This window comes from Canis aureus, chromosome 12, assembly GCF_053574225.1.
Source record: "Canis aureus isolate CA01 chromosome 12, VMU_Caureus_v.1.0, whole genome shotgun sequence".
NCBI classification, from domain to species: domain Eukaryota; kingdom Metazoa; phylum Chordata; class Mammalia; order Carnivora; family Canidae; genus Canis; species Canis aureus.
This window is the reverse complement of record NC_135622.1, coordinates 25814639-25840334: the sequence shown is the minus strand read 5'-3', so window position 1 is coordinate 25840334 and position 25696 is coordinate 25814639. Positions and strand designations below refer to the sequence as shown.

Below are 25696 nucleotides of genomic sequence, written 5' to 3'. Positions count from 1 at the left end.
CCTGTGTGCCTCAGAGGCCTCCCAGTCCACATGAGAGACAGATATACAGATACACATACTGGTCTATATGGTGTGTGTGTGTGTGTGTGTGTGTGTATATCTCAAATGATTCTGTTGTACACCTAAAACTAACATGTTACATGTCAATCATATCTCGATTTTAAAAAGAAAGGAAGGAATGGAGGGGTTGCATTGCTGCGCTAGAGGCTAGTATTTGGACCTGGTTCACAGGGACCAACCTTGAGCTCCCAGCCACCTCAGGCGACTGCGATTATTTCTCACAATTCACCAATTTTGAGTTTGTAAATAAATTCTGTGAGCCATTCTGAAAGCCTCTAATTCTGTGATATTATCCCTTGGGGGACCAGGGAAAATAAAGCTGCCCTCTCCTCCATTCCTTCCTCATGGAACTGCTCTGTGCTGTTCTCTGGGGAGCCCTCACCTTTGGTGACCTCCGAGGGTTTCCAGATTAGAGGCTGCATTTCCAGTGCATTTCAATAGAATTGCAGTTGACTGTAGGGATTGAGTAGACTTTGCCTCTCCCACGCCCCCAGGGAAGCTGTGGGGATGGAGACATTGGGGAGTGAGCAGCAGGCTGGTGGGGTGGGGCCTCCAGCTGGGGTGGCCTTGTTCAGAGCTGTGATCTGGGAGTCTTTGCCCCAGCCCTCCCTTTCTCGGGCCTTCTAACACCCAGTGTCCCAGAGTTCTCCCCATACTTCCCAGTTTCCCTAAGGTCTACTTGCAAGGAACTGGGTTCGTCTATACTAGGTCCCTCTGTGATGGTGAGAGAGTCCCCAGGCCTCAGTCCCCTCCATAAAGTATGGCGATCTCTGCAAATGAAGGGTGCTGGGTGGGAGAGGATTTTAGGGGGTCACAGACACTTTGGTCAGAGGGCACTCCTGGTCCCTTGAGATGATTTTCATCTGTACATCTCAGACCCCAGAAGAACATTCTCTCCCCACTTCGGCTCCATTCCTGCCCCTCTGTCAGTGGATTCCCTGTTGTTTCAGGCATGGGTCTCTTTGTTATTCTCTCTCCTTCCTGCCCAGCTGCCCTTTCTCCTCCCTCTTCTCTCTACCTGCCTTGATGCAATGTAGAACTGAAGTCTGTATTACTGCTCAGAGTTAAGTCATAGAGATGCACATTTTTCCGTTTTAAAAAAAAAGTGTGTGGGACATCATATTAAAAAGCAAAGTCATGCCTTTTACTCATCCCAGTGAAAGAGAGAGAGAGAGAGAGAGAGAGGCGGGGAGAATTGGCCTTGAGTGTGGTCCAGGGCAGCCCAAGTTTCCTCCAATAGCAGCAGGAGCCGTCCTAGCGTGAGGAGTGAGGGCGGTGTGTCTGGGTGTGGACCTGGGCGTGGTCCCACATGCTCACACGTGCCTACGAGGTTCATCGTTTCATCCGGAAAGACCCTTCCCTAACAGAATATTGTTTTCTTTCTCCTCGGCGGCGGCTGTCGGCGACGCGGATGTAAGTGTTCCAGATGGGCGTGCTCTCCTTCGACACGTTTGCTGACTTCCGTGAATGGCTCCCACTAATGTGTGCTGTGTGGGATGTGTCGGCTAACCTGGGGGTTTGTTTGGCACGACGGGGGTAGAGCGGCCTGGGCTCGGTGCAGACTCATCTACTCAGGCCTCCCAGGGCTCTGAGACTTGTCCAGTTTCTTCCTCCTGCCCTCCCCACCGCACAGAGAAGAGGTAGAGCCACCTGCCAGCCTACTTTAGTCCTGCTGACACACTTGCTAATAGGAATGTCGGAATGTTGGCCAAGGCTGCGGCAGAGAGCAGGGGCTCCTGCGCTTTCCTAGAGGCCACCCCACCTTGGGCACTAGGGTGGCAGCTCTGCAGGCCCAAGGCCTTGGCTGCCATCACCTGAGGCTTGGAGGTGGTGGCTGTGGCCATGAGCTTGCACGAGAGTTGTCTCTGGGAGTGATCAGAGTATTAAGGAGTGGATAGCAACAGCGCAGGGAAAACCCCGGACCAAGATTTGGAGGGAACTACGTGTGCAGAGGCACTCAAACCAGTCCCCAAGTCTGCTCTAGGATGCAGTTTCGTGCTGGGGCAGAGCTGGCCAGGCTGCTTCTGTGGTTTCTGCCCTAGGCTGAGGCCTTTTGGCTCTAGGCAGGCTTGTTTCTTTTTCCTCCTGTTAGGCAGGAGGTATCTGTGTCCAGAAGGAATTTCTCTGTGGACGGTGTCAAGGTCTGACTTGAGAACTAAACTCTACGATGATGTCAGTATTCTGCCTAGGACAGGGCCAGAGGATAAGCTAACCTCATCCCACCACCCAGGTTGGGGGATGCACGGAGCAAAAAAAATAATAATAATAAAAATAAAAAATAAAAAATAAAAGGAAGATTAATGGTCTAAGTCTTGGCCCTTACCCAGGCGCTGTCGGAGCCGGCGCTCCCAGACTACAAGTCAGCTTTGCAGTTTGTGGTTCAGACAACCTAGCGCTCGTGCTGCCTCCTGCTGGCTGTTGGGGAGTACAGCAGCAGTACCTGGAAAAGCTGCTCAAGATTAGAGGGTCTCCTGTTAGTTTTACTTAACCTAACCCACACCTGGTTAAGTCTGGAGCTGTGTTATAGTCTAGCGAGTCCCCTGGTGGTGGAGGAAACACATTTGGTGACTGACTTTTTAGGAGCAGTAGCAGGGTGTTCCAGAAAGACTTCTACTTTCTTTCTGCAGGCTTTGGGGTTGGTTAACCAGATGATCTGAGGGCCCCCTACAGTCTGTGATTCTAGGTAAACACAATTATATGAAACATAATGAAACATAGAATGCTATCTCTTTGAGTGTCAGATAAGCTGGGTACGTGCAGGAAATATTTTATATCTCGACTAAAATAGGACCACCTGGCCAGACAACATGGAATATACACTTAAGCATGGAACATTTTAAAAAATACTGTGCATTCAACGACATGAATTAATTCTGGAGTTTTCCCTGTGGATTTAATCAAGGTCTTGCTGTCATCTGGGGGAAAGGGTATTCCCAGATCCTCTTTCCACTAGGTTTCTTTGCTTCTCTGGGATTTGTCCTTGGAAATGAAAAATCTACATAGCTTTGCTTAAGTTTCTCTCTTAAGGCTTCCTGGCATTTGACATCCTATCTCAAAGAGCACTTGGAGCTAAATATGCAAGTGTAAGGCACTGTCAACATAGCGTGTCTGTGGAATAGAGGAAACTGCCAGGCCCCTCTGAAATCACTGCATATCCATTCTAGAAGAGATTCTTTCCCTGAGCATTCTTGAGTGTGGCATCACAGGTCTCAGCTGCAGGGCTTGACACCTCTCAGCTAAGACAGCGTCTTCCTTCTCCTGGGGCTGCAGTACCCCCACCTCCCTTGGTAGCTTATCAGTAGGTTCTGGAACCTCCTGTGCCCAGTGCCTGCCCACTTCCAGTTGCACCCTCACAGCCTGGGACCACCCTGCAGGGAGGCCCAGAGGATGCTGGCTGCTTCTTCAGATGTAGGGACCTTGGCTTTCCTAACAGGCTTGTGGTGCTGTGTACCTAACCTTGACCTTGCCTGCCCTTCCTTGCTCCTTTCTACATTGATCCCTCCCTGCTGTACTTTGTCTCCTTTGTATAGATTTTAAATGGACATTAAGTGGTTGAGGGAGATGTGAATGAGGGTGGTGTGAAGGCTTGGGAGACCCACCAGGTCCAAAACCCATTGGCATTTTCCGATGAGGAGGAGGAAGACCTGCTGGATTTCATGTACAAGTATAAGGCGCCTCGAAAGACGGAGTTTCCCCTGGAGGTACACGATGTCTGGGGCCACGGGTTGGAGCATGTGTTCCCACAAGGGCTTTGCACTGGAGATTTGGGGGTCCTAGGATTGGCAGCTCTTGGGACATCCAGCATCTCCCAAGGGCCTGGGGTAGGAAGACCTCTCTCCATCAAACAACAGGACAGACCACTAGATAGCATCCAGATACCTGCCAAGAGGCAAAAAAGGACTCTGCTCGTTTTATTTAGAAATAAGAGAGGTGATATAGTACCTAAAATAAAAATGAAAAATGTGCAACCACTAACCTGAGATGGTATGTGAATGAAAAGCGCCCCAAATGTGTGTCTTAGGGGCAGGAAATGTGTTACTTGACAGGTTTCTATAAATAAAGCTGATTGTCACTATATCTCCAAGACACAGTGATGGTGTCTGGTACAAAGCAGATCCTGGTAACATGTTAGTGAAAGGGCACAGCCCTCCAAAATGACCCGAACCAGTTATACTAGATACATGTACTCTGGCCAGTTGAGGATGTGGATGGGAGGCCCAAACCTAAAGCCTCTGGGGCCTTGCTTTGTGATGTGGACAGGGAGTCACCAGGCTCGGGTCCAGGTGTGGAGCGGGCCAAACTGGGGACCCCCGAGTCTTCCTCTGTGCCCCTCGCGTCTCCTCTCCTGTGGCCCATCTGCTGAATACTGTGGCCTGAGAGTCCATCTGAGGCAAGTTCCCCTATCCTCAACATAGAGACCTTTGGGAGACTTAGATGAGGGAATGCACTGAAATGTTTGCTTACTCAAGCACCATGGCCTATCGGTCCCTTTCAGATTCAGACCGTGGTTATCACCACTGTGTATGTGAGTTCAACAGATTCATTTCCAGGGCGGGGCCCCTATGGATCAGTTTTGAAGTTAGAGGTTTTGGTAAAAGATGTTCTGGGTGTGCCCTGTCCATCACAGCCTGGAAGGCCTGTGCTGGGGGTAGGGGCTCAGCTCTCACAAGGAAAGTGCCCAAAACATTGTAGGGTCTGAGCCTTTGTACCATTCTGGTTTTGTTTTGTTAAAGCTGCACAACCTGCTTTACTGTTTCATTAGCCTGAGACAGGTTACCAAAAGTTAGATTTCTCTGATTCTTCTTTTACTGTATCCAGAGGTGGCTGGTAAACATTTCCTAATCAGAAAGGTGTCCTGAGGACTCAGGATGTGGAAGGCCAGAGCTTTGTATTTCCTGCTTTGTTCTCTCTCTTTCCTCCTCCCTCCCGTCTGTGTGCCTTCCAGGCACTGAACTACTTACTGGGAAACAGCAAAGGTGGGCCTGGCCCCCGGGGAGTTCACAGTGTAGAGGGAGAGACAGGGAGCAGATCAAGCACACTCCGCCATAGGTGTAAAGTCCTGATGTCCTCTCACGTGCAAAACCCTATAAGAAGGTGACTCTGGGTATGTGTGTCGAGGCTGTGGCCAGAGGGGCTCAGGAGTGACTTTTGAGCTGGGTCCTAAAATAGGAAGATGGAGAAGGGAGGGAAGGGCTTTGGGTCCAAAGGAACAGAGGTATAGAAGGGTGCCACAGAAAAAATTAGGGGAGAGAAGTGGACAGAGACAGGGGTTGAGAGTAGTTTGGGGCCAGCTGTGTCACTGCCCCCACCCTGCCCTGCCCCTACCCCCAGCCTAGAGTGCTGTGCCAGGACAGAGGTTTCCTTTTCTTTCATTGCAGAAGTAACTTCTGTGATTTGTGTGTTCCCTGGAAGGAGGGCTCCCCATCCTTGGTAGCCATTTGTAGGGGAGATGGGATGGAACCCTTTATACTTAAGGACAGTCAGTGTCTCCCTTTGCTATGCAGCCTGCTGTACATTAAAGGATTTCACATCCAGGAAGACGACTGGGAACTTGGTGATAGAAATTTCAGGCATGTACCTGGAAACAGAAGGCTGCTTTCCAAAGGAAATGATGAGAACAAGGGAAGAGATTGGGGGGTGGGGGGGATTTCTCTGCTGAGTCACTTGTTAGGATCATTTTGCTCCTAAGGCAGAAACAAGAAAGTTGTGTCATCCTTCTGTGCAACCATTCACCAGGAAGACCCCGGAACTTGGGAGAGCATAAGAGGGAGGGAGGCATCTGTCTTCTCTGCTGGCTGAGCATGGGATGCTTGGGGTGTGACCCTGATTCCCAGCCAGCTGCCTCACACATATGTGGGTGTGGCCAAAGGAGCTGTGTTTCTCAGCACAAACCCACACAGGTGCTCACCTCAAAAGGCTCCTTGCTTACGCCAAATTGAGGGATGCCTTTTTCTATTTTCTCTGCCAGGCACCGCCTAGAGTTCTTCGATCCCGCTTTAGGAAGAAAAGTACCTCATCCTCAGCCACTGAAACCACGTGAGTGAGATGAGCCAACAGCACCGGACCCACAGAATGTTTCTTCTCTGCCTTAAAGAGCTAGTCACTAATAACATAGAAATCTGCAAGCTGGTGTGTTTTGAGTGTGCAGCCTCACAGACATAGCCTTTTCTCTCTCCCCTCTTACACTTTTAAGATCTTTATTTTCCTTTATTTTGCTGGGGAGAGGCTAAAGGGAAAGGTAGTGTGGGGGTGGGGGAGGTGTGACCTTTAAGTCTTCTGAGGTAGTAATTTCCCACAATTGGATTGACAGTAGTGTGTTTTTAGAAATAGATCACCCTCACACTGCTGAGATGTACATTTGTAATTTATTTGTTGCATACTTCATTTTTAGTCCTGTAAATGCAGACAAAGCAATTTTTTTAAACTTTTTTTTTTGTTCTTGGTACTAATACTTTGGACTACGATGTACATATTTATGGCTTTTGGCTTAATCTGATGGACTTGCAAGGGCTGCCAGGGGTTCTGACATGTAAGAAAACTGCAAGATATGTAAAAAAATTATTTTGATTCTAGAGAATGTCTCAGATGTGCTTCTAAAGCTTCTAAATGCAACTCCAGTGGAACATCCCCTTCCCTGCAGGACGATGGTCCATCTTCTTCAGACAGATGTTTAGTCAATAGACCAGAGATGTTTGGAATGAAGAGACAATATCGTAATGACAGAGATGAGTGTAATGAGACCAGGGGAGCAGCCCAGAATAAGAGAAATCACAAGAAGCTTGTCTCCCCCTGGATTCTGGATTAAGAGCTTCTGAATCTTTTCAAGGGATTTACCAAAGCCTGAGGCAGGTGGCTCACCCTTGGTAAAACTGCCTGGGGATGTGAATTCACAGGGCTGTTGAGAGGAATCATTTGAGTGTTCCAAAAGTGTTGGACGAATGACTGTTTCTCCTTCATAGTAACCAGTTCTGTGACTTGTTTCCCCAGGTAGAAGAGTCTATAATCTGAGCAACTTGATTAAGAGAATACTAAGCAAAAACCAATCAGTCAACCCAACCCAACCCAACCCAAACCTAAAACTATGTTTCAAATACATCATTAAATATTCTGAGACACTTGTCATAACTCCGGGTTCTAGAAAGGTTTCAGAGGTTGAGATATTTACTGACTGGCTTGCTGCTCAGCTTCCTGGGCAGCTGTGGCTCACATCCTTCTGTTCCCTTCCTGGCTTGTGCAGGATGTGAGCAAGAGAAGTCGCGCCCTCACAGGCACTCCGTGTCTCACTGGACATCGTATGCAAGCTGGGATTGCTTGGTAGAATAGAGCGCTAGCTGAAGGGATTCTCTGTTTAGACTGAGAACTTTACCTGAAAAGAGGAATCTGGTTTAGATAGCATTTTGATCTGAGGTAGCTCCTCCCCTCTCAGAGAGCTGAGCCTAAATGTAGGACTTGTATATTCGTGCTTAAAGTTGGTGTTTTCTTTCAGTGTAATGCATGCAGTGGTCACAACCCAGTCACTTATAATAATTCGATTGTGTTTGTTCATAGATATGCCCTGAAGATTAGAGAATTAGTGTTACGTACCACTTAGAACTTACTGTCAACCAGATATAAACTGGCCCAGTTAAAGACCGTTTCATGACTGAGCTGCATGAACATATATAAGTAGTCTTTGCTGACGACACACTGGCTGGATCTTAGCCACCTGAGAAAGGGTTTTACCTGAAGTTGATTGTTGCCAGATATGCATATTTAAGTCCCTTCTTCCCACAATTCCTCTGAGGGTGACTTTGTGATTTACAATAGGATTTAGGAAAATAAACTAAGAGCAAATTTGTGGTTCAGAGGGCTCTTCACTGTCTGTGCCCCACACCCACCAATACCTAAACCCTTTAGGGAAGACAGAACATCTGTTTCTTGACGCTCACTGAATGGTTTCAGAGGAAAAATATCTGCTTTAAATGTATTTACCTGTTAGTTGGGAGTACCCAGAATTACCAGAAGCAGCTTAACTTAAGCAGATTTTAAGCAATTTTTTTTTTTTTGCCAAAAAAACAAATGCCTTTAGCAGCAGAGATCCTTTGTGAACAAACTATATTTTCACCATTTTACGATGTAAAGTTTTAACAAGTACAAGCTATCAAGTTTGCACTCAACTATGCCAAAAACAAGTTTGAAGCACTCTACTCTCAGACATGCTGTATTACTTCTCATTCAAGATTAAAAAAAATATAAAGGTATCCAAACTGCTGTCTTAATGTAAATGTAACTATTGTTCCTTCAAGTGTTGATTAGGGAGTTGGTTTCTCTCTTAAAAACACTCACTGTACAAATGAGAGCAGCTGTCATATTTCTGGCAAAATGTGTTTACTTATCCAACAAGCTGTATATTTGTGTATGGACTGATATAAAATGTGAATGCCTCAAAGTGTACATGTAGTGGTGTGGTGTTCTGTCTAGAGGATATAACTGAACATTTTTAATTTGCTGATTTACAGACACAGGCTGTTTACAAAATGCTAGCTCAAAAGTCTGTACTTTTCATGTAATAACTTTTAGTTATTTGCCGTTGGGCACCTGTTGTGTTTCTGAGGAGGGGAGATGCGGTGGTGTACTTAGACACTGGAGAACTTCGTCATAATCCCTCCTGGCTTTGTGTGAATAGCTTGCTCACTTCACTGGCCTCTGAAATGTGTGTTCTCTACAGTAAACTGTCTGTGTGTTTGTGATAACAGTGCTCGTCCACCATGATCACTGCTGAGTATCTCCTAGTCCTCACCTTGCACAGTATTTGACATGGCAGAGGATGGGCTTCATTCTCCAACAGCACACACTCAGAGAGCTGACCTTCTGGATGGTGACCGTGCAATTTCTCTAGTTTATTTCCTGTAGTCCCTATAGAATGATCTGTAATAAAATAGTATACTGGACTGTGCATCAAAGGGTGTAAAATTACAGTATTCCAAAGGTTGAAGTTCTGCTGTTTTGTTATAATGCCTGATATATATCTTGAATAAAGTCTTAACATTTTTCTTTTAAAAAAATCTTTGTAATGTTGATCTTACGAGAAAAGAGAAAATACTTTTTTTTTAAAAATGTGGAAGGTAGCTAGAATTAGAAGCTGAGTAGTCAGTCCCTAACTTGCCTGGTACCTTGGTCCCATGTCTACTGCATAGAAATGTTACACGGGGTAGGGGGAATCAAATGAGTGTTTTGAAAACCAGTTGATTACATAAGTTTAAACCTGGTACTATGTTTTACATTTGAAAAGTCACCAGAGGAAACTGTAGCTGAAAAAAAAAAAAAAAAGTTCATGGGGTAGGCAGTTTTAATTCTGCAAACAGAAAATTAGGTCTATTTTCCCTTCATGGTAAGAGGGTGGTAGGTGTGGAGGCACACTGGGGGGTGTGGATGTCCTTTACATCACTGCAGCCCTTGACTATAGACTGAGTGCCTGGCTGGTTCAGTTGGTAGAGCATGCGATTCTTGATCTCCCCAGGTGCAGAATTTACTTAAAAAATACATATATGGGGGCGCCTGGCTCGCTCAGTCAGTTAAGTGTCTGCAGCTCAGGTCATGATCTCAGGCTCCTGGGATGGAGCTCCACATTGGGGTCCCTGCTCAGCAGAGAATCTACTTCTCCCTCTCCCTCCTCCACCCCCTGCTCATGTGCTCACTCTCTCTAAAATAGAATCTTAAAAAAAAAAAAAAATTATATATATATATATATATAAAAACAGGCACATATAATCTTCATTGGGTGGCCACAAAGACTTGGACATTTAAAATTTGAAATATCAAAACGAAACCCTCATTTTCTTTGCCTTTATAGTCATATTCTGTATGCTTGACACGAGGGCTATAAAATACAGCAGCAGCTGGTAAGGAAGCACATTCAGAAGGCTGAAAGGAAGATGAAGAGATGGAAAGGCTGAAAATCCATTCATTTACTCATTTACTGAGCCAAGTCCAATGGCAACAGAACTGAGACTACCAAGTTAAGAGCTGAGAACAGAAAAGCAAAGCTATGATTTAAAGGCTGACTTGGTACAGTGTCATGAAAAAGTGTTTATTTAGTATTATGGTGCTAGATTATAGTCACTTATTGATTTAGATACTAATTTTCATGTGGAAAGGCTCTGGGAAATGCACAGGATTCCAGGATGTTAGACTTAGGTTCTGTGACTTATTAGCTGTATTTCGGGTAATTTATTTAATCCTGTATAAACTGCAGTTTCCTCAAATATAAAACAGGGATAAATAGTATCTTCCTGGGCATCTGACAGGCTTAGTTGGAAGAGTGAGACTCTTGATCTCGGGATCATGGGTCTGAACCCCATGTTGAGTATATAGATTACTAAAAAATAAACTCAAAAATATAGTATCTCCCCTGCAAGGCTGATATGAGGATACGTTTTATATATATATTTATATATCCATCCTCATGCTGGGACATGGTTGATATTCAATAAATTAGACTTTTACATAAATTTCAATGTAATTTAGGTAGACTCTTTAACGATGTTTGGTTGTCAAACTATAAAATCAGTGTCGATAAGCCGTGCTACCCATAAGACAAAAATTATATATATGAAAATTCCCTTTCTCCGAAATCATTTCCTGTCAGCCCTTCCACTTTAGTCCATGTCTGGATGCTGAGGCCTGGTTGCCAGTCCTTGTGTCTACGTCTCCTACCCCTGGCCTCTAGGAGAAACCAAGGTGCTCTGAGGCCCCTGTAACAGAGATCTTTGTTGTCCATATTTGCACTTGCACTGCCAGTCAGGGAGGCAGTGGAAAGTGGCTTCCTCCTCAACTTCACGCACCAGTTCCATTCCACTGGGGATGGGTAGGAGAGGCAGGGACCAGGCAGGTAAGAAATGTGGGAGCACCTGGGTGGCGGCTCAATTGGTTAAGCATCCGACTCTTGGTTTTAGCTCAGGTCATGGTCTCGGGGTCATGAGATGGAGCCCCACAATGGGCTCCGTGCTCAGCACGGAGTCTGTTTGTCCCTCTCTCTTTCTTTGCTCCTCTCACTACTTGCTCTCTCAAATAAATAAATAAATGAATTAATTAATTTAAAAAATCTTTAAGAATGATGTAGAAACCTTGTAAGTGATTGGCTTCTGCCATCTCAGAAGTTATGAGGAAATGAAAACCAATCAAAACAGAATGCAAATGAATACTTCACTCTTACCTCATCTCACATCCGATGTCTGTTGTTTATTCATTGGTCGCATACAGAGACATACAGATGGCCTTCTAGTTTTAGAACCCTCTATGGTCACCTCTTTTCCTTTTAAGGAACATGCACTGCACTGGTTCCTCTAAGAAAATCCTCTAATGATCCTAGCCTGACTTGCCACAGAATTTCAATTTGGTTATCTTTAACTTATCCTATTAACAACAGAACTTCATCTTATCATCACCAAATACTTTATTAAAGGGTTTGAAGTAGCAAATGAGGCATAATTCTATTTAATACAGATAGTCCTCAACTCAGGATGGTTTGACTTAGGTTTTCCGACTTTACAATGGTGTGAAAGTGACATACACTGGTAGAAACTGTACTTTAAATTTTGATATTTTCCTGGGCTAGCAATATGCAGTAGAGTACTGTCTCCTGATGCTGGGCAGTGGCAACGAGCTGAGGCTCCCCGTCAGCCACGTAATCACAAGGGTAAACCACTGACAGACTTACAATCATTCTGCACACATACAACCTTTCTGTTTTTCACTTTTGGTATAGTATTCAATGAACACGATAGCCAACACTTTATGATAAAACAGGCTTTGTGTTAATTTTGCCCAACTGTAAGCTAATGTAAACATTCTGAGCATATTTAAGGTAGGCTAGGCTCAGCTATGATGTTAGATAGCTTAGGTGTATTAAATGCATTTTCGACTTAATGATATTTTCAATTTACAACAGGTTTACTGGGATGTAACCCCATTGTAATTTGGTTAAGGACTGTAATGGTTTTTCAACCAGGCAAAATGCTGTTGTTTGAAAATGCTTCCTACAGGACTCTGATGGGATAGCAGAGAACTACTACCCTAGACTTTAACCACACTGCGAACAGAATTTTCTTCAATGCCTCTTACCCAACCCTCTTCAAGTGAACAATGCTTAACTCCTGCATCATTTTCAAAATGACTGATTAGCCTTAGTTTCTACAATGTGTCTTTGGAAAATGTTTATTCTCACAATTAGAAATATGAAATCTCAGGTGGGTAAACGAACATTTAGAAAATAATGCCTTGGGGTGCCTGGGTGGCATAGTGGGTTAAGTGTCTGATTCTTGATTTCAGCTCTGGTCATGATCTCAGGGTTGAGATGGAGCCCCACATCAGGTTCTGTGCTCAGCATGGAGTCTGCTTGTCCCTCTCCCTCTGTTCCTCCCCACTTCTTGCACACTCTCTTAAATAAATAAATAAATAAATAAATAAATAAATAAATAAATAAATCTTAAAAAAAAAAAAAACCGTGCGTTTCAACTCTTGGATAATTAATGTTTGTCTTCACCTATAAAGCCTCTTCTGTTTCATGAATAGGACATACTGAAAGGCTGTTTCATTTACTCTTCTCTCCATAAAAATCCTGTCTCAATATACTGAGAACTGTTATGAACACAATAAATCTAGAATACTAGACCTGTGTTGCCACCCCATGCTCACCTCTAAGTGAAACTGCCCACATAACTATTTTTTGCTCCATGTGAACCTGCTTATTAACACAGCCAAGTGAGCCAGGGTGGGTCAGTGACTTCTGAGGAGACCTGGTATAAAGAGACAGCTGGCCCAGTTAGTCTGTTAGACTGGAGATAGGGGCTGAGGGTTAGGATGCAGAAAACAACCTGAGAGAGGTACAAGCCAGAGTTATTATGGGGGCAGAAATTGAGTCACATACAAAGGCAGACCCCAAGCCTAAGTCTACCATCGTCCGCTGCTGAGGCCCTAAGAGGTGCCTTGGATTCGAGAATGCCCCATAATTTCTATTCTTTCTGAGGCCTGGGGGTTAAGATGTGGGTGGGGAGTGCGGTTGGTGAGGTGGCTCCTGAGTTTCCAGGCATGCATACTTAAAATAATGTCAGGGACGCCCGGGTGGCTCAGTGGTTGAGTGTCTGCCTTTGGCTTAGGTCGTGGTCCTGGAAACCCAGATCGAGTCCTGCATCAGGCTCCCTGCATAGAGCCTGCTTCTCCCTCTGCCTATGTCTCTGCCTCTCTCTCTCCCTGTCTCTCATGAATAAATAAATAAAATCTTTAAAATAATAGTAGTAATAATAATAATGTCACACTGCTGGAGCTCACTTGTTAGCTTTACAGTCTTCTTATGCCTGCCTTAACCTGAAATTCCTTGCAACAAAATAAGCCTAATTGGAAACAGTTAAACCATTACCATTTGTTTAAAATAATCAACAATTTTAAATTGTTATTTCCCTGAACAAATTTGAAAATGTTTAATACATTAAATGTTGAAACTTTAGTAAGTTTAATGTTGGAGCTCTGTGTTTCCATACCAATTGGCACAACTTCAAGTTTTGTATTTATTCCATTTTGCAAACACATCATATACATAAAGATGCATATTCAATAACTGGGAAGTCATAAAACTTCTGATCTATACTTTCAGGTTTGTCCGATCATGATACTTCTGATAAGGATCGTCAGCATACCAGTTTCGCCTCTTCCAGAAGGATGTTGTCATTTTATCTAAGAGCTTACTCTGGGTTTTATTGCAGAACACAAATTCTCTCAAGCGCCTTTTTCTTGCAGTCGTCTTTTTCCATAATTTTTTCTTGTAACCAGCCTGTTAGATGATATTATAAAGACATTCAAAACATGGTGTTATATAGGAAACAGCAGATAACTTCACTGTTTACGGCTTATAGGCCCAATGGGAACAAAGATGAGACTTTCATTGGGGCTGGTACATTTTTCAGAAAGATGTAATTCTCGGTGAGGGGTGTGCAATTTGAAAAAGTATTAAAATTTAATACTTTGAAAAAAGATTAAAACAACAGAAAATAAAGCTAAATGACTGTGGTAGGCAAAGTACAGAATGATATATAAATATAATCACTAACTTTATATGCATACCTTATTATCTATCTCTTCAACAATTTTTTTTTCCTCTTAAACAATCTTTTTTTTTTTTTTTTTTTTAACAATCTTTAACAACAAACTATTATTCTTATTTTGCAGATTAAAGAGAAACAACCACTGATTAGAGAAGTTTTCCTAGCAGACTGAGGTCACAGAACTAGTAAGAGTTCTTAACCACTATTCTACTATTTTCCAATGTGGAGGATGAACAAGGGCATTACTGGCTAGTTGATAACATCCGTGCTCATTTAGGGGACTAAGTATTACAAAAGCTGACAAAACACAGTTCTCAAGTATATTGTTTGGTTTCTTCCTTTCACACTAAGACCAATTTCTGTAGTAAGTACTTTTCTAAGGAATAACAAATGAATACAGTCAAACTACTATTGGGAGTGGTGAAGGAATGGTTAACTCGTATGTTTGACCCAGAACTACCATATACACTATCCAAGCATTATTAATTTTGAAGAATTTTTGAATTAGAAAGAAAAAAATTTTTAAAGAAAAATTAAATTGAATACAAAATCTACAATCATAGTCTGTTTAGACTAGAAGAGACCTTAGGTGCCACCCAGGTTAATATGTGGCTAAAACCACACAGAAAGTTACAGGGGAGAAGAGATTAGAACTTAAGCTATTGCTAAGAGCCCTTCACCCTTTCAAGCCAAGGGGTCCCTAGGGCACTACACTAATGGGTTTCCGACATGTCTTGGTGTCATCACTGTGACCAGCAACTTCTACAGTACAGTTAAACTCAGAAATAAGGAAACATTATTTAAGAGTTCTGGTTTTAAAATGCCAAGGATTATATTTTTTTCTACTCATTGCTTACAATTTAATTCAAAAGATTTGGGGATCCCTGGGTGGCTCAGTGGTTTAACACCTGCCTTAGGCCTAGGGCATGGTCCTGGAGTCCCAGGATGGAGTCTTGCATCAGGCTTCCTGCAGGGGAGCCTGCTTCTCCCTCTGCCTGTGTCTCTGCCTCTCTCTCTCTCTCTCTCTGTGTCTCTCATGAATAAATAAAAGTCTTAAAAAATAAAAGATTCAAACCCAAATCCCTCTATTTGTGTAATAATTTTCTAATCTGTAAGCCGAGCTGGGTTACTGTGGATCTCTGACAGCTAATTTGCTCTTCTGCCGATTACCACTAGTATCCTCTGATCATTACTTTATGGAATGCAACTACTGTGAAAATGCTTCAAGCTTTTTAGATACTCTCTAGGTTCAGAAATGGAAGGGAAATGCGTAAATATGTTTTCCTCACATGAATTCATTTACTTTCTACTGCTGCAGAAAGTATTTTCAGTTTTTATACATTAATATAAATTAACCCACTCAGCTTTTTTGTTTTCCTCTTAATATTACATTTTGATGAAGAAGGGCATTCCACACATAGAATACTTTTTGGGGCCCTGAATGGGGACTAGGTATTATGATTAGAAAATTTGATCAGGTCTTTTATATTAACAGGAGGGTTAACAGGGCCCAATAAAAGGGATGTAGAAGGAAGGCAAAAAACAAAACAAAACAAAAATCCACCTAGCTTATTTTATCTAGGGCCAGATGAAGATCTGGAAGTAATCAGTATGACAACAAAGGGGAGGAAATTGTCCAATGGTCCAAAATTCACAAAACTTAAAACTATTACGTGAATGATGGAGTTCAGCTACTTAGGGATTACATGAGCTTCTATTTATTAATGTAACAAATGAACTACCACAGTATTGTTCTGAAGGGGAAATGAGCCGAGAGTTCAATTAACCCATTTACCTTAAACTTAGGATTTTTTAAAAGATAGGAGACAATCCTTTCAACCTTTCACCTAGTGAAAATCCTACCAATTAAGTATTTTATTTTTAGGGGGAAACAAATTTTGATCTTTAAAGAATTGTTAACTTCTGAGTAGTGAAAGGGAATTAAAATTTGAATACTTATCAAAACTCAAAGGTGGTTTTGCAAAACTCTAGTCTTCAGAATATTTCTAATTATCAGCTACTCTGCTTCTGAGAATAAAGACACTAGTGAAAAAGCCCACATGCACGCTCCTGACATGCTGTGGGAGAGGACAGAATAGGAATAATTTGTCAGAGGCCCCCTGAGAGGCAGTGGTCCCAGGTCAGAGTAGGCATTAGGGTTCCATCTGCTATGAACCTCAATCATACACACTGCCAGAGAGAAAAACATAGTTAAAAAAGTGTATGTGGGGTTAATGTTCTGCCAAAAAGACCAAACCATGGGACGCCTGGATGGCTCAGCGGTTGAGTGCCTGCCTTCGGCCCAGGGCATGGTCCTGAAGACCCAGGATCGAGTCCCACATCGGGCTCCTTGCTTGGAGCCTGCTTTTCCCATTGCCTGTGTCTCTGCCTCTCTCTCTGTGTGTGTCTCTCATGAATAAATAAACAAATCTTAAAAAATGTATATTAAAAAAAAAAAAAAAAGACCAAGCCCTAGAGAATCTAATCCAAAGGAGGCGGAAAAGCTCTTTAGCCCCCAATCTGAGCCACACCACGAAGTCCCTGCTGGAGGCGACTCTGCCGCTCTAACACTCTAGGCTTAAAGACGGTCTCTCCACAGGCTATTACACCTGGGGGCTGTCATAGTGCTTCTGGTGATCACTAGATACACCAGACATGTGGAAGACCTGAGATGAACCCATCCTACAGTGAAGACTTTTACCATTATGAATGCGTAAATATGTTTTCCTCACATGGATTCATTTACATTAAGGGATGCCTGCCAAGCTGGTACTTAAGCACAGCACTATAAAAGTTACTGGTAAATGGGAGGAAGATATGTCAATGAATAGGCTCACTGAATTCTGCTTTATTTTCATGTGCTCCCACTCCTTTTCAATCAAATAACAGTGTGAAGACTCACCTTCCTCCTTAGCCAAAGGCCAGAGTGAAGTCGAAGAAACCTATAGATGACAGCTTTCACAGTTTTTCTCTTCCCTTTCCTTGAACTGAAGTATGTTACAGTTCTCACTGGTAACTTCAGGACATTTGAAAGCAAGGGGGCCACTCTAAAATATATTTTTAAAAATTATAACTTATCAATAAGACTCATTAAAGGATAACATCCATTTCTATACTTAAAAATGAGCAAAGGAGTTTCACTGGATAAAGCTGACTTTAATAGACACTGTTACTTCAAATGATCCATGGCACTAAGCATAAATAAGAATAGCATCTATTGCCAGCTTGTAAGTCTTCCATCAACTACCCCCTCAATCCCTATGAGAGAATTTATCCCATATATTTTAGTCACCTGACTTCTTATCTGCCTGCTAGATTATAAAGTCTTCATTGAGGACTTCAGTTTATCTTAGTATCCTTTCTGCTGAGAACTGGGTACCCAGGGGTCCTTAGCTGAATATTTGTTGACTAAATGAATGCCAACCTTGCATGCTGAGCATCTCATTCACCCTCTGCTTTGGCTGACAGATTCCATCTAGGAAATTACATCTAGAACACTGGAGGTGTGCTCTGTTCAGTAGTCCCAGCTGCTGCCACGTAGGTATATGGCTATCAATCATGTTCTCCCCACTCCAGCAGCCAAAGGCTACAAAATAAACTGCAGGTAGGCAAAGAGTACCATCTGCTTTGAAATGTCTTTGCAGACATGAATGTTTTACAATTTTTGTCTAAGCATAACGTTTACTGAGACATACTCCACCTGCTGAGGATTGCTGCAGTATGCCCACATGTCAGGTTTCCAACACATGTGCTAAGTCTGGGAGCAGAGGAAACAATTGGTGTCTGAAGAGAACTAAAATGTCGGGTGGACTGTGCAGAACTAAGACAGGCATTCTTGACATAGTTTTGATAGGCTGAAGACACCAGGGGCCGTAAGACTCCTATAAAGAGAGAGAAGCATACTTGTTTAATACGATACTCCAAAAATATACATCCAGATATTTAAATTAATGTATCAAAACAAGGTAAGCATCAGATTCAACTTTACTAAGGTAAGACTTACATACCACAAATTTACCCATTTGTGTAATTCAGTGGTTTTTAATAAATTTACAGAGTTGTACAACCATCACCACAATCTACTCTGATATGTCCTAGTTCTGTGTTCAGCAACAGAGGGCAAAAATGTTTCTAACATGACGTCCCACCTGCCAGATCTTATACTCCGATGAGACAGGGCTCCCTAGCATACAGTGCAATGGTGAGGCAGAGATGAGAAAGCCTGGCCATTCCCTGGAGAGGCAACAGAGTGGCAAAAGGAGTCATAAAGAAAACAAAAGAAGTGCTTGAGCGCTCCTCTAGAAAATGAATAGGCCACAAGAGGAGGAGATAGAGAGTCCAGGTAGGATGAACATACACAAAGGCAAGGGGGCTGAAACATGACTCATGCGGGGACTGGACCTGCCAGAGGCTGAGCGCTGCTTGCCTGACAGTATGGCTATGCCTGGGTGCAGATCAGAAGGCACTTCATGGGGTAGGGGTTGGGGAGGCTAGATGCATGGAGTGAATGTAGTCCTCCTTACCTATTCTTCACACCGTTGCCAAAGTAAGAGTCCAGGGCTACAAAGCAGAATCACTCACAGGGCACTGACTCCACTCAGATCCTGAGTCTAATGTGGGACTTATGAATGTGTACACTGGAAAAGCTCCATAGGATGATGGAAATGCCCCCAAAACTGGATTGTGGTGATGGTTGCACATCCTATTAAATATATTAAAAATCATCAAATTGTGTTCACAAAACTGGTAATTTTATGGTCTGTAAAGTATACCTCAACAGTTGATTAAAAAATAAAGTTCCCCAAACTGCTATTCAGCCAGGACTTAGAACCACTCACTGCCTTTTTGTCCACTACACTGATTTTACCTAACAAATGAGAGGCAGTATAGTGTGGAACTGGAGTGCTGGTGTTTGAGTCAGATGATTTGTATTCATATTCTAGCTCTACTACTAACTAGCTTTGTGACCAAGGGCAAGTTACTTAACCCTTCTACGCCCCAGGTTCCCAAATTTAAGTAAGGTTAGTCATGGGGGGGCAGCCCAGGTGGCTCAGCAGTTTAGCGCCTGCCTTCAGCCCAGGGTGTGATCCTGGAGACCCGGGATCGAGTCCCACGTGGGGCTCCCTGCATGGAGCCTGCTTCTCCCTCTGCCTTGGTCTCTGCCTCTCTCTCTTTCTCTGTGTCTCTCATGAATAAATAAATAAAATCTTTTTTAAAAAAAAAAAAAGGTTAGTCATGGGGAGGTAATTAAATGAGATAAAACATGAAAAGTGCTAGGAAGAGCACTTGGCACAGAGAGATCTAATGAATGATAATAGCAGATAATAAGCAGAAAAATGCTTAGCAAAAATGGTATAATATTAACAGATGGCAGGAGAAGGACTGAATACTTAAAACTCATTATTTTGCTATTCTGTTTTCCATCTAAGATAGCAATTTTCAAACTAAAAAGGGTAGCATAAACATTAATGAGTTAGCTGAAATCCACGATTCAGGAGACTGAGAGAGCCCCTCTGGGAACTTAGAAGTGAAATTCTCTACTCAGTGCAAGGCATTCAAGTCTCCAGGTATAATGACTTATATTTCAAAGAACTGTAAATATTTGCAGGCATGACTACAAGCTAAGAGGTAATCTTTGAAATATTAAGTGAATTGAAGAGGAGGACTGCAGACAAGAAAAGGTCCCAATTTCCAAAGGTCATCAGAACTTGGGTGTCTTGGTTAAAACAAAACAAAACAAAACAAAACAAAACAAAACCTCTCAGAAATTCTTAGAAACCACCTCTGAAGAAAGTGAGCAGGTAAGAGTCTAGATCATATAAATGGGTAAATTACAGACACATTCGTAAGAAAAAAAAAGTTAGAGGGATACCTGGGTGGCGCAGCGGTTTGGCGCCTGCCTTTGGCCCAGGGCGCGATCCTGGAGACCCGGGATCGAATCCCACGTCAGGCTCCCGGTGCATGGAGCCTGCTTCTCCCTCTGCCTGTGTCTCTGCCTCTCTCTCTCTCTCTGTGTGTGACTATCATAAATAAATAAATAAAAAATATTAAAAAAAAAAAAAAAAAGAAAAAAAAAGTTAGAATGGATAAACAGAAAGTGCACAGAAAAAACAAAACTACATTGTGAACTAGAAGTGAACTGTTCCTTAAAAAGAACTTCATTTTTTTAAAAAAGATTTTATTTATTTATTCATGAGAGAGAGAGAGGCAGAGACATAGGCATAGGGAGAAGGCTCCCTGCAAGGAGCCCGATGTGGGACTTGATCCAAGGTCCCGGGATCAAGCCCTGAGCCAAAGGTGCTCAACCGCTGAGCCACCCAAGCATCCCTCATTTCATTTTGTGATGTAGTCACTAACCTGGGAAATCATGAGAATGTCTAGACACAGTGTATCCTGATTTTAGAAGGGCATGTGAAAAGGTTTCTTTATATTCTAAAGAAATAAATGTGGGCTAGATAACAGTACAGTTAGGTAAATTCCAAGCTGACTAGAAACTATCTCCAAATTAGCTGATTGCTGTTCTGATGAACATCTTTTCCTATATCCCTAATTGACTATATTTTCTTCAATTTTTATGGAGGCCCTAAAGCTGCATAAAATATGTTCGTCAAATCTGCGTAAAAGCAAAGTCCCAAGACTATCAGGACTCAAAGTGATCTTAGTAAAATGGATCAAAATTAACAAGACAAAATCTGTGATAAATACATTGAAATTAGAAAAAATTAAGGAAGGGTGAACCTTGCTTGATAGCAGTTCCTGGGAAAATTACTTGGGGGGCCTTATCCATCATACCATTGGGTGGACCAACACCATGATTTAGCTTGTAAAAACTGAATACAGTCTAACAGAATGTGTTAACAAAAGGGTAGCACACAAATCAATGGCAGTAATTAACTATTCCTCCAGTTTTCTGCCCTGTTTGAACATTTTAATTAATTAATTAATTTTTTATTATTTTTTTTAAATTTGAGCATTTTAATACACACTGGCTTTCTCTAAACACATTCTTATATGGAGAACACAGACACTTTAACAAAGAAGGTGACACAAAACCAGAGTTCTGAAGGAATAAGAAAAGGCAGAGGGAACAGGGAGTGTACCGGTGAAGAGTCAAAAAACAGTGTGGTAGGTTTGGGGACTTACAAATAGCTCTGTGTGGCAGGAATCAAAACAATGGAGAGTGGGGAGTGAAGTATGACTGTCTAAAGTCGTGGTCTTCAAGATTTTTTGACCCTATAACTTTTGAAAAGAATTCTGAAAATTTATGTACCCTTTCACAAAATTTGAAGAAACATCTAAAATTTTAAATAGTTTAAGTTGTTATAAAGGATATAATTTCCAGAATATTTAGAATACTGACATTTAAAAATAAGCTGTTAAATCACTTTTAATGAAATCTTTCAATGAAATCTAAATATCATAGTGAGTCGATACCCACCCACATCATCTATCTAAAAAACACAAGGAAAATAAATTCAAGTCACTGAAGATAAGAACTTCTTTTCATCAAAAGATATTTTAAATAAACTAAAAGGGCTGGCCAGAATGGGAAAAGATATGGGAAACACACTTAAGTGAGAAAAGATACATATTCAGAATACATAAAGAACTAGTATGGGGATGCCTATGTGGCTCAGTGGTTGAGCGTCTGCTTTTGGCTCAGAGCGTGATCCTGGGATTCTGGGATTGAGTCCCACATCGGGCTCCCTACATGGAGCCTGATTCTCCCTCTGCCTGTGTCTCTGCCTCTCTTTCAATGTCTCTCATGAATAAATAAATAAAATCTTAAAAATAAAAAAAGAACTACTATGGATCAATAAGACAACTCAATAGAATGGGCAAAATATTTAAGTAGATATTTCATAAAATTCATATGTAGCCAATATACATGTAAAAATATTCAAGATCATTACTAAGCAGGGGAATGCTAGTTAAACCACAATGAGACATCACTAAATACCCACAAGATTGACAAAAATTTGCTTGTCTAGCAATACCAATTGTTGGTGAGGATGTGGCACATGCAGTGCTGGGGTGACTTTATTTTTTTTTTTTAAGGTTTATTTATTTATTTATTTGGAAAGAGGACTGCACAAGTTGGGGGTGGGGCAGAGGGAGCCAGAGAATGCAGAGCTCCACGAGGGGCTCAATCCCATGATCCTGAGATCATGATCTGAGCTAAAATCAAGAATTGGCTGCTTAACCAAATAGGCCACACAGGCGCCCTATTTTTTTTTTTTTTTAAGATTTATTTATTATCTTAGAGAGGGAGAAGGAGAGAATCTCAAGCATTCTTCTCACTGAACTTGGAGCCCCACTTGGGGCTCAATCCTACAACCCTGAGATCATGACCTGAGCTGAAATCTAGTCTGATGCTTAACCGTCTGAGCCAGGCAGGTGAGCTTGGGGTGACTTTAAAGAAGCACATCACTTTCACAGTATCAGGCAATGTTGAATATACATATATTCTGATTCAGCAATTCCACAGCCCGTTTTATAAGTGTACACACACACACACACACACGCACACGATAGAGAAACGTTTGCACTCATGTACCTGGGCACAAGGAAAATCAGCTTTGGATCTCTAATCACCCCAAACTGAAAACACTGAAATGCCCAGCGTTCGTAAAATGGAGAATTGTAGGGTGGTCGAACAAGAGACTATTATATAGGAACAAGAAACCACTACAGCTACACCCAAAATGAACAAATTTCACAAATTAAAAGACACAAGAGTACATACTGTATGATTCCATTCATGTAAAGTACAAAAACAGGAAAAACTAAACAATACTAAAACTAAAACTAAACAAAACTAAACTTAGAGATGTATATATAGATGTTAAAACTATTAACAGGAAAAAAAAAAAGGCAAGGTTAACAATCAAATGAGGCTACTATTTACAATTAGCAGAAAGAGGGAATTTTGATGAGGAGAAGCACAGAGATGGAGAAGAGGTTCCTGGTAGTGTTCTGTGTCCTGCCTTGGGTGTTTGCTTTAGAATTATTTGTTAAGCCACTTGTGTATGTCACATACATTTTTCTTTAAATGTTATTTTCACAATTTAACAATACCCCAGGTAAACATACTCTTCTGTAACAGGTGGAAATTTTTACATTGTAGTGTTTTCCTTTATTTCTATTCTTCTTCCACAGGATTTTATCCTAATTCATTTTGCCTTTAAGTGATTTACTGACAATCTTATCATACTTAAATAATATTTTTGCAAAAACTCCTACAATTTAATTGCCTTCACTCCGTTAGTTAAGAAAGAAATCCTCCGGACCGACTGCCCCTGTGCCGGGGGCTGAGAGGCCAAACAATCGCCCGTTTCCCGCACCTCGTGTGAATCTCCTACACGCCCGCTTGCTGTGTGCCAGGCACTACGCAGAGCGCTCTACACGCTCGAGCTCGGTTACTTCTCAGGTACACGGTATCGTCCTCGCTGTAGAGCTGCAGAACCTGAGACTGAGAAATTACTTCAAGGCCAAAGGTCATGAGTGGCGACTCCTAGCCTCTCAATCAGAAGGTTAGCAGGGACTTTTCTGTCTCCTTCACTCACCCCCCTCCGCCCCAGTCCGTCGGGCCCTCTTTCTGGCTAAGGCAGAAGGACCAGGAGCCACTAAGGAAGCGGAAACCTGGGGACACACGTAGGTCCGCGAGGGTCCACGAGCGTCCGCGATATCCGATGCGACCGGCCGAACACGGGCAGCCCTGTAGAAAATTCATTACAATCCTCTGGCCTTTATTCCCCAGTTAACCTCCACGCTCACGCTAAACGCCTACTCCATCCTACACCAGTCCCGCCTTCTGTGAGGGGCTAAATCCAGCGCGCAGCTTTCTACTGACCTGAGGCAGCCTTCACGGCACGAGCAAAGACAGGGGCCGCCATCTTGCCACCCCGCCCTACGGCAGCCGCATTGGATCTAAAACTCCAGCGCGAAAGGAAGTTAAGGAAAAGGTATGGGTGGAGTCTAAGAAAAAAAGAAGGAAAAAAAAAAAAAACAAAAACGAAAAAAGTAACGGTTAAGGCAAGTTTTATTGAATGTCTTCTATATGCCAAGCAGTTCTTCACCGCCTATGAAGAACAAGTACCTATGTACTGTGTCTGGCATTGGGTAGGCTCTTAAATTTTCAGTGAGCATTTGACATCTAAAGTACACAATTTCAAAATAAATAAATAAATAAATAAATAAATAAATAAATAAATAAATGTTACACAATTTCATTTTGCTCATTTTATTAACTTTCAAAAAATAACATATTCCTTTCAAAGCTGCTAGATATTAGGCTGCATGAATGGGACATAGCAATATTATTAAAATTTTTTAAAAATTGAATGCCAATCATAATTAAATGAATGTACATGTCCTAAGGATATCACACACACATAGTTTCTTCTAATCATTAACACTGACTGTCATTTGGTAGAACAGCATCTCAATCCTTCCTAAACAATTCTTATGTTCCTTATTTTATTGATAATTAGTGATCATACATTTTTCCAATGTTCACTCAAACAGAAAACAAATCTCTAACCTATCCTTGTTGGTTAAGATTCCATGCATATACAATAAATGACACCAAATACTGATTGAAATGAATAAGGATCAACACTGGTCTCAAGGAGTTCACCTTTAATGAGACAAGTGCAGAACATAAATACAAGACAGATGATTCACAGGAGCAGTTCGAAGTTAAGGAGAGAAGGCATTCTGATTGAGATGATGAGGGAAGAGAATGTAACACAAGTCTTAAAGAATGGGATGGATTTTAACAGGAGCAAAGTCATTCTTGGCAATAAGAACAGGAAGAGCTAAGATGAGAAGACAGGGAGCCAGGACAGAAAGATACAGGATTTTATATAGCAGTGATTCTCAAACCTTTTGGTCTTAGTACCTCTTTACATACTTCAAATCTGAGGACTCCAAAGAGCTTTTAATTATATTTCCAATTGCTGCTGTAACAAAGTACCCCAAACCTAGTGGCTTAACACAACACAAATTATCTTACAGTTCTGTAGGTCATAAATCTAAAATGAGTTTCACAAGGCTAAATCAAAATATCCAGGTCTCTGTTCCTTCTGGAAGCTGTAGAGAAGAACTTGTTTCCTTGCCTTGTCTAGCTTCTAGAGGCTGCCTGTATTCCTTGGCTTATGCCTCTTTCAATCTTCAGAGTCAGTAATCACATTCCTCTGACTTCTGCTTCCATTGTCACATGTCCTTTTCTGACTCTGCCTCTCCTGTCCTCATCTTTTACTCAAATGGACCCTTGTCATTACATTGGCCCTATGCAGATAATCCAGGATCATCTCCTCGTCGCAAGAGTCTTAATCACATCTGCAAGGTTCTTTTGTCATGTAAGGTAACATTTATAGGTTCCAGGGATTAGGAAAATATGCTATGTTCAGGAATAATTATTCTGCCTACCATACTTAGTAAAAAACTATGATTTTCATAACAAAAATACACTCATGAAAAGTAACTCTCCCCCCCCCAAAAATACTGAGAACAGTATCATTTCTTAACTTTTTCTGCAAATCTCTTTAAAGTAT

The 25696-nt window shown here is 42.0% G+C and overlaps 2 protein-coding genes and 1 long non-coding RNA gene across 6 annotated transcripts in view; 2 read left to right on the top strand and 1 right to left on the bottom strand.

The window, feature by feature from the left end:
• REEP1 (receptor accessory protein 1) overlaps window positions 1–9104 on the top strand; it is a 100635-nt gene extending 91531 nt beyond the window's left edge. For 2 of the 4 annotated variants that reach the window (XM_077843181.1, XM_077843180.1), the window contains exons 8-10: window positions 3610–3761; window positions 6029–6096; window positions 6634–9104. In XM_077843181.1, coding sequence (XP_077699307.1) covers window positions 3610–3761; window positions 6029–6096; window positions 6634–6865 — 452 coding nt within the window. In that variant the 3' untranslated portion in view covers window positions 6866–9104. Of the gene's footprint in view, window positions 1–3609; window positions 3762–6028 lie in introns of all 4 variants that reach the window. The other 2 variants (XR_013349198.1, XM_077843182.1) reach the window with 2 other exon arrangements.
• Window positions 9105–13525: 4421 nt separating this feature from the next.
• On the bottom strand, window positions 13526–24134 carry MRPL35 (mitochondrial ribosomal protein L35). The gene is made up of 4 exons (XM_077843183.1): window positions 23992–24134; window positions 17839–18019; window positions 17041–17185; window positions 13526–13867 (listed from the first exon to the last, which is right to left on the bottom strand). The coding sequence occupies exons 1-4, from the start codon at window positions 24032–24034 to the stop codon at window positions 13679–13681; spliced, it is 558 nt and encodes a 185-aa protein (XP_077699309.1). The 5' UTR covers window positions 24035–24134; the 3' UTR covers window positions 13526–13678.
• Window positions 23394–24356, top strand: LOC144280788 (uncharacterized). The gene is made up of 2 exons (XR_013349204.1): window positions 23394–23671; window positions 23899–24356. It is a non-coding gene; the product is annotated as an uncharacterized LOC144280788 (long non-coding RNA).
• The last annotated feature ends 1340 nt before the right edge of the window (window positions 24357–25696 follow it).

What these genes read in the sequence shown, in the direction of transcription:
- MRPL35 (XM_077843183.1), bottom strand. Translation starts at nt 24,034, where the DNA reads ATGGCGGCCCCTGTCTTTGCTCGTGCCGTGAAGGCTGCCTCAG. An exon ending in ACTGCAGCAATCCTCAGCAG is followed by an intron (nt 17,186 to 17,838) that starts GTGGAGTATGTC and finishes AATATATTTTAG; the next exon opens with AGTGGCCCCCTTGCTTTCAA. An exon ending in GCCTTTGGCTAAGGAGGAAG is followed by an intron (nt 13,868 to 17,040) that starts GTGAGTCTTCAC and finishes ATCATCTAACAG; the next exon opens with GCTGGTTACAAGAAAAAATT.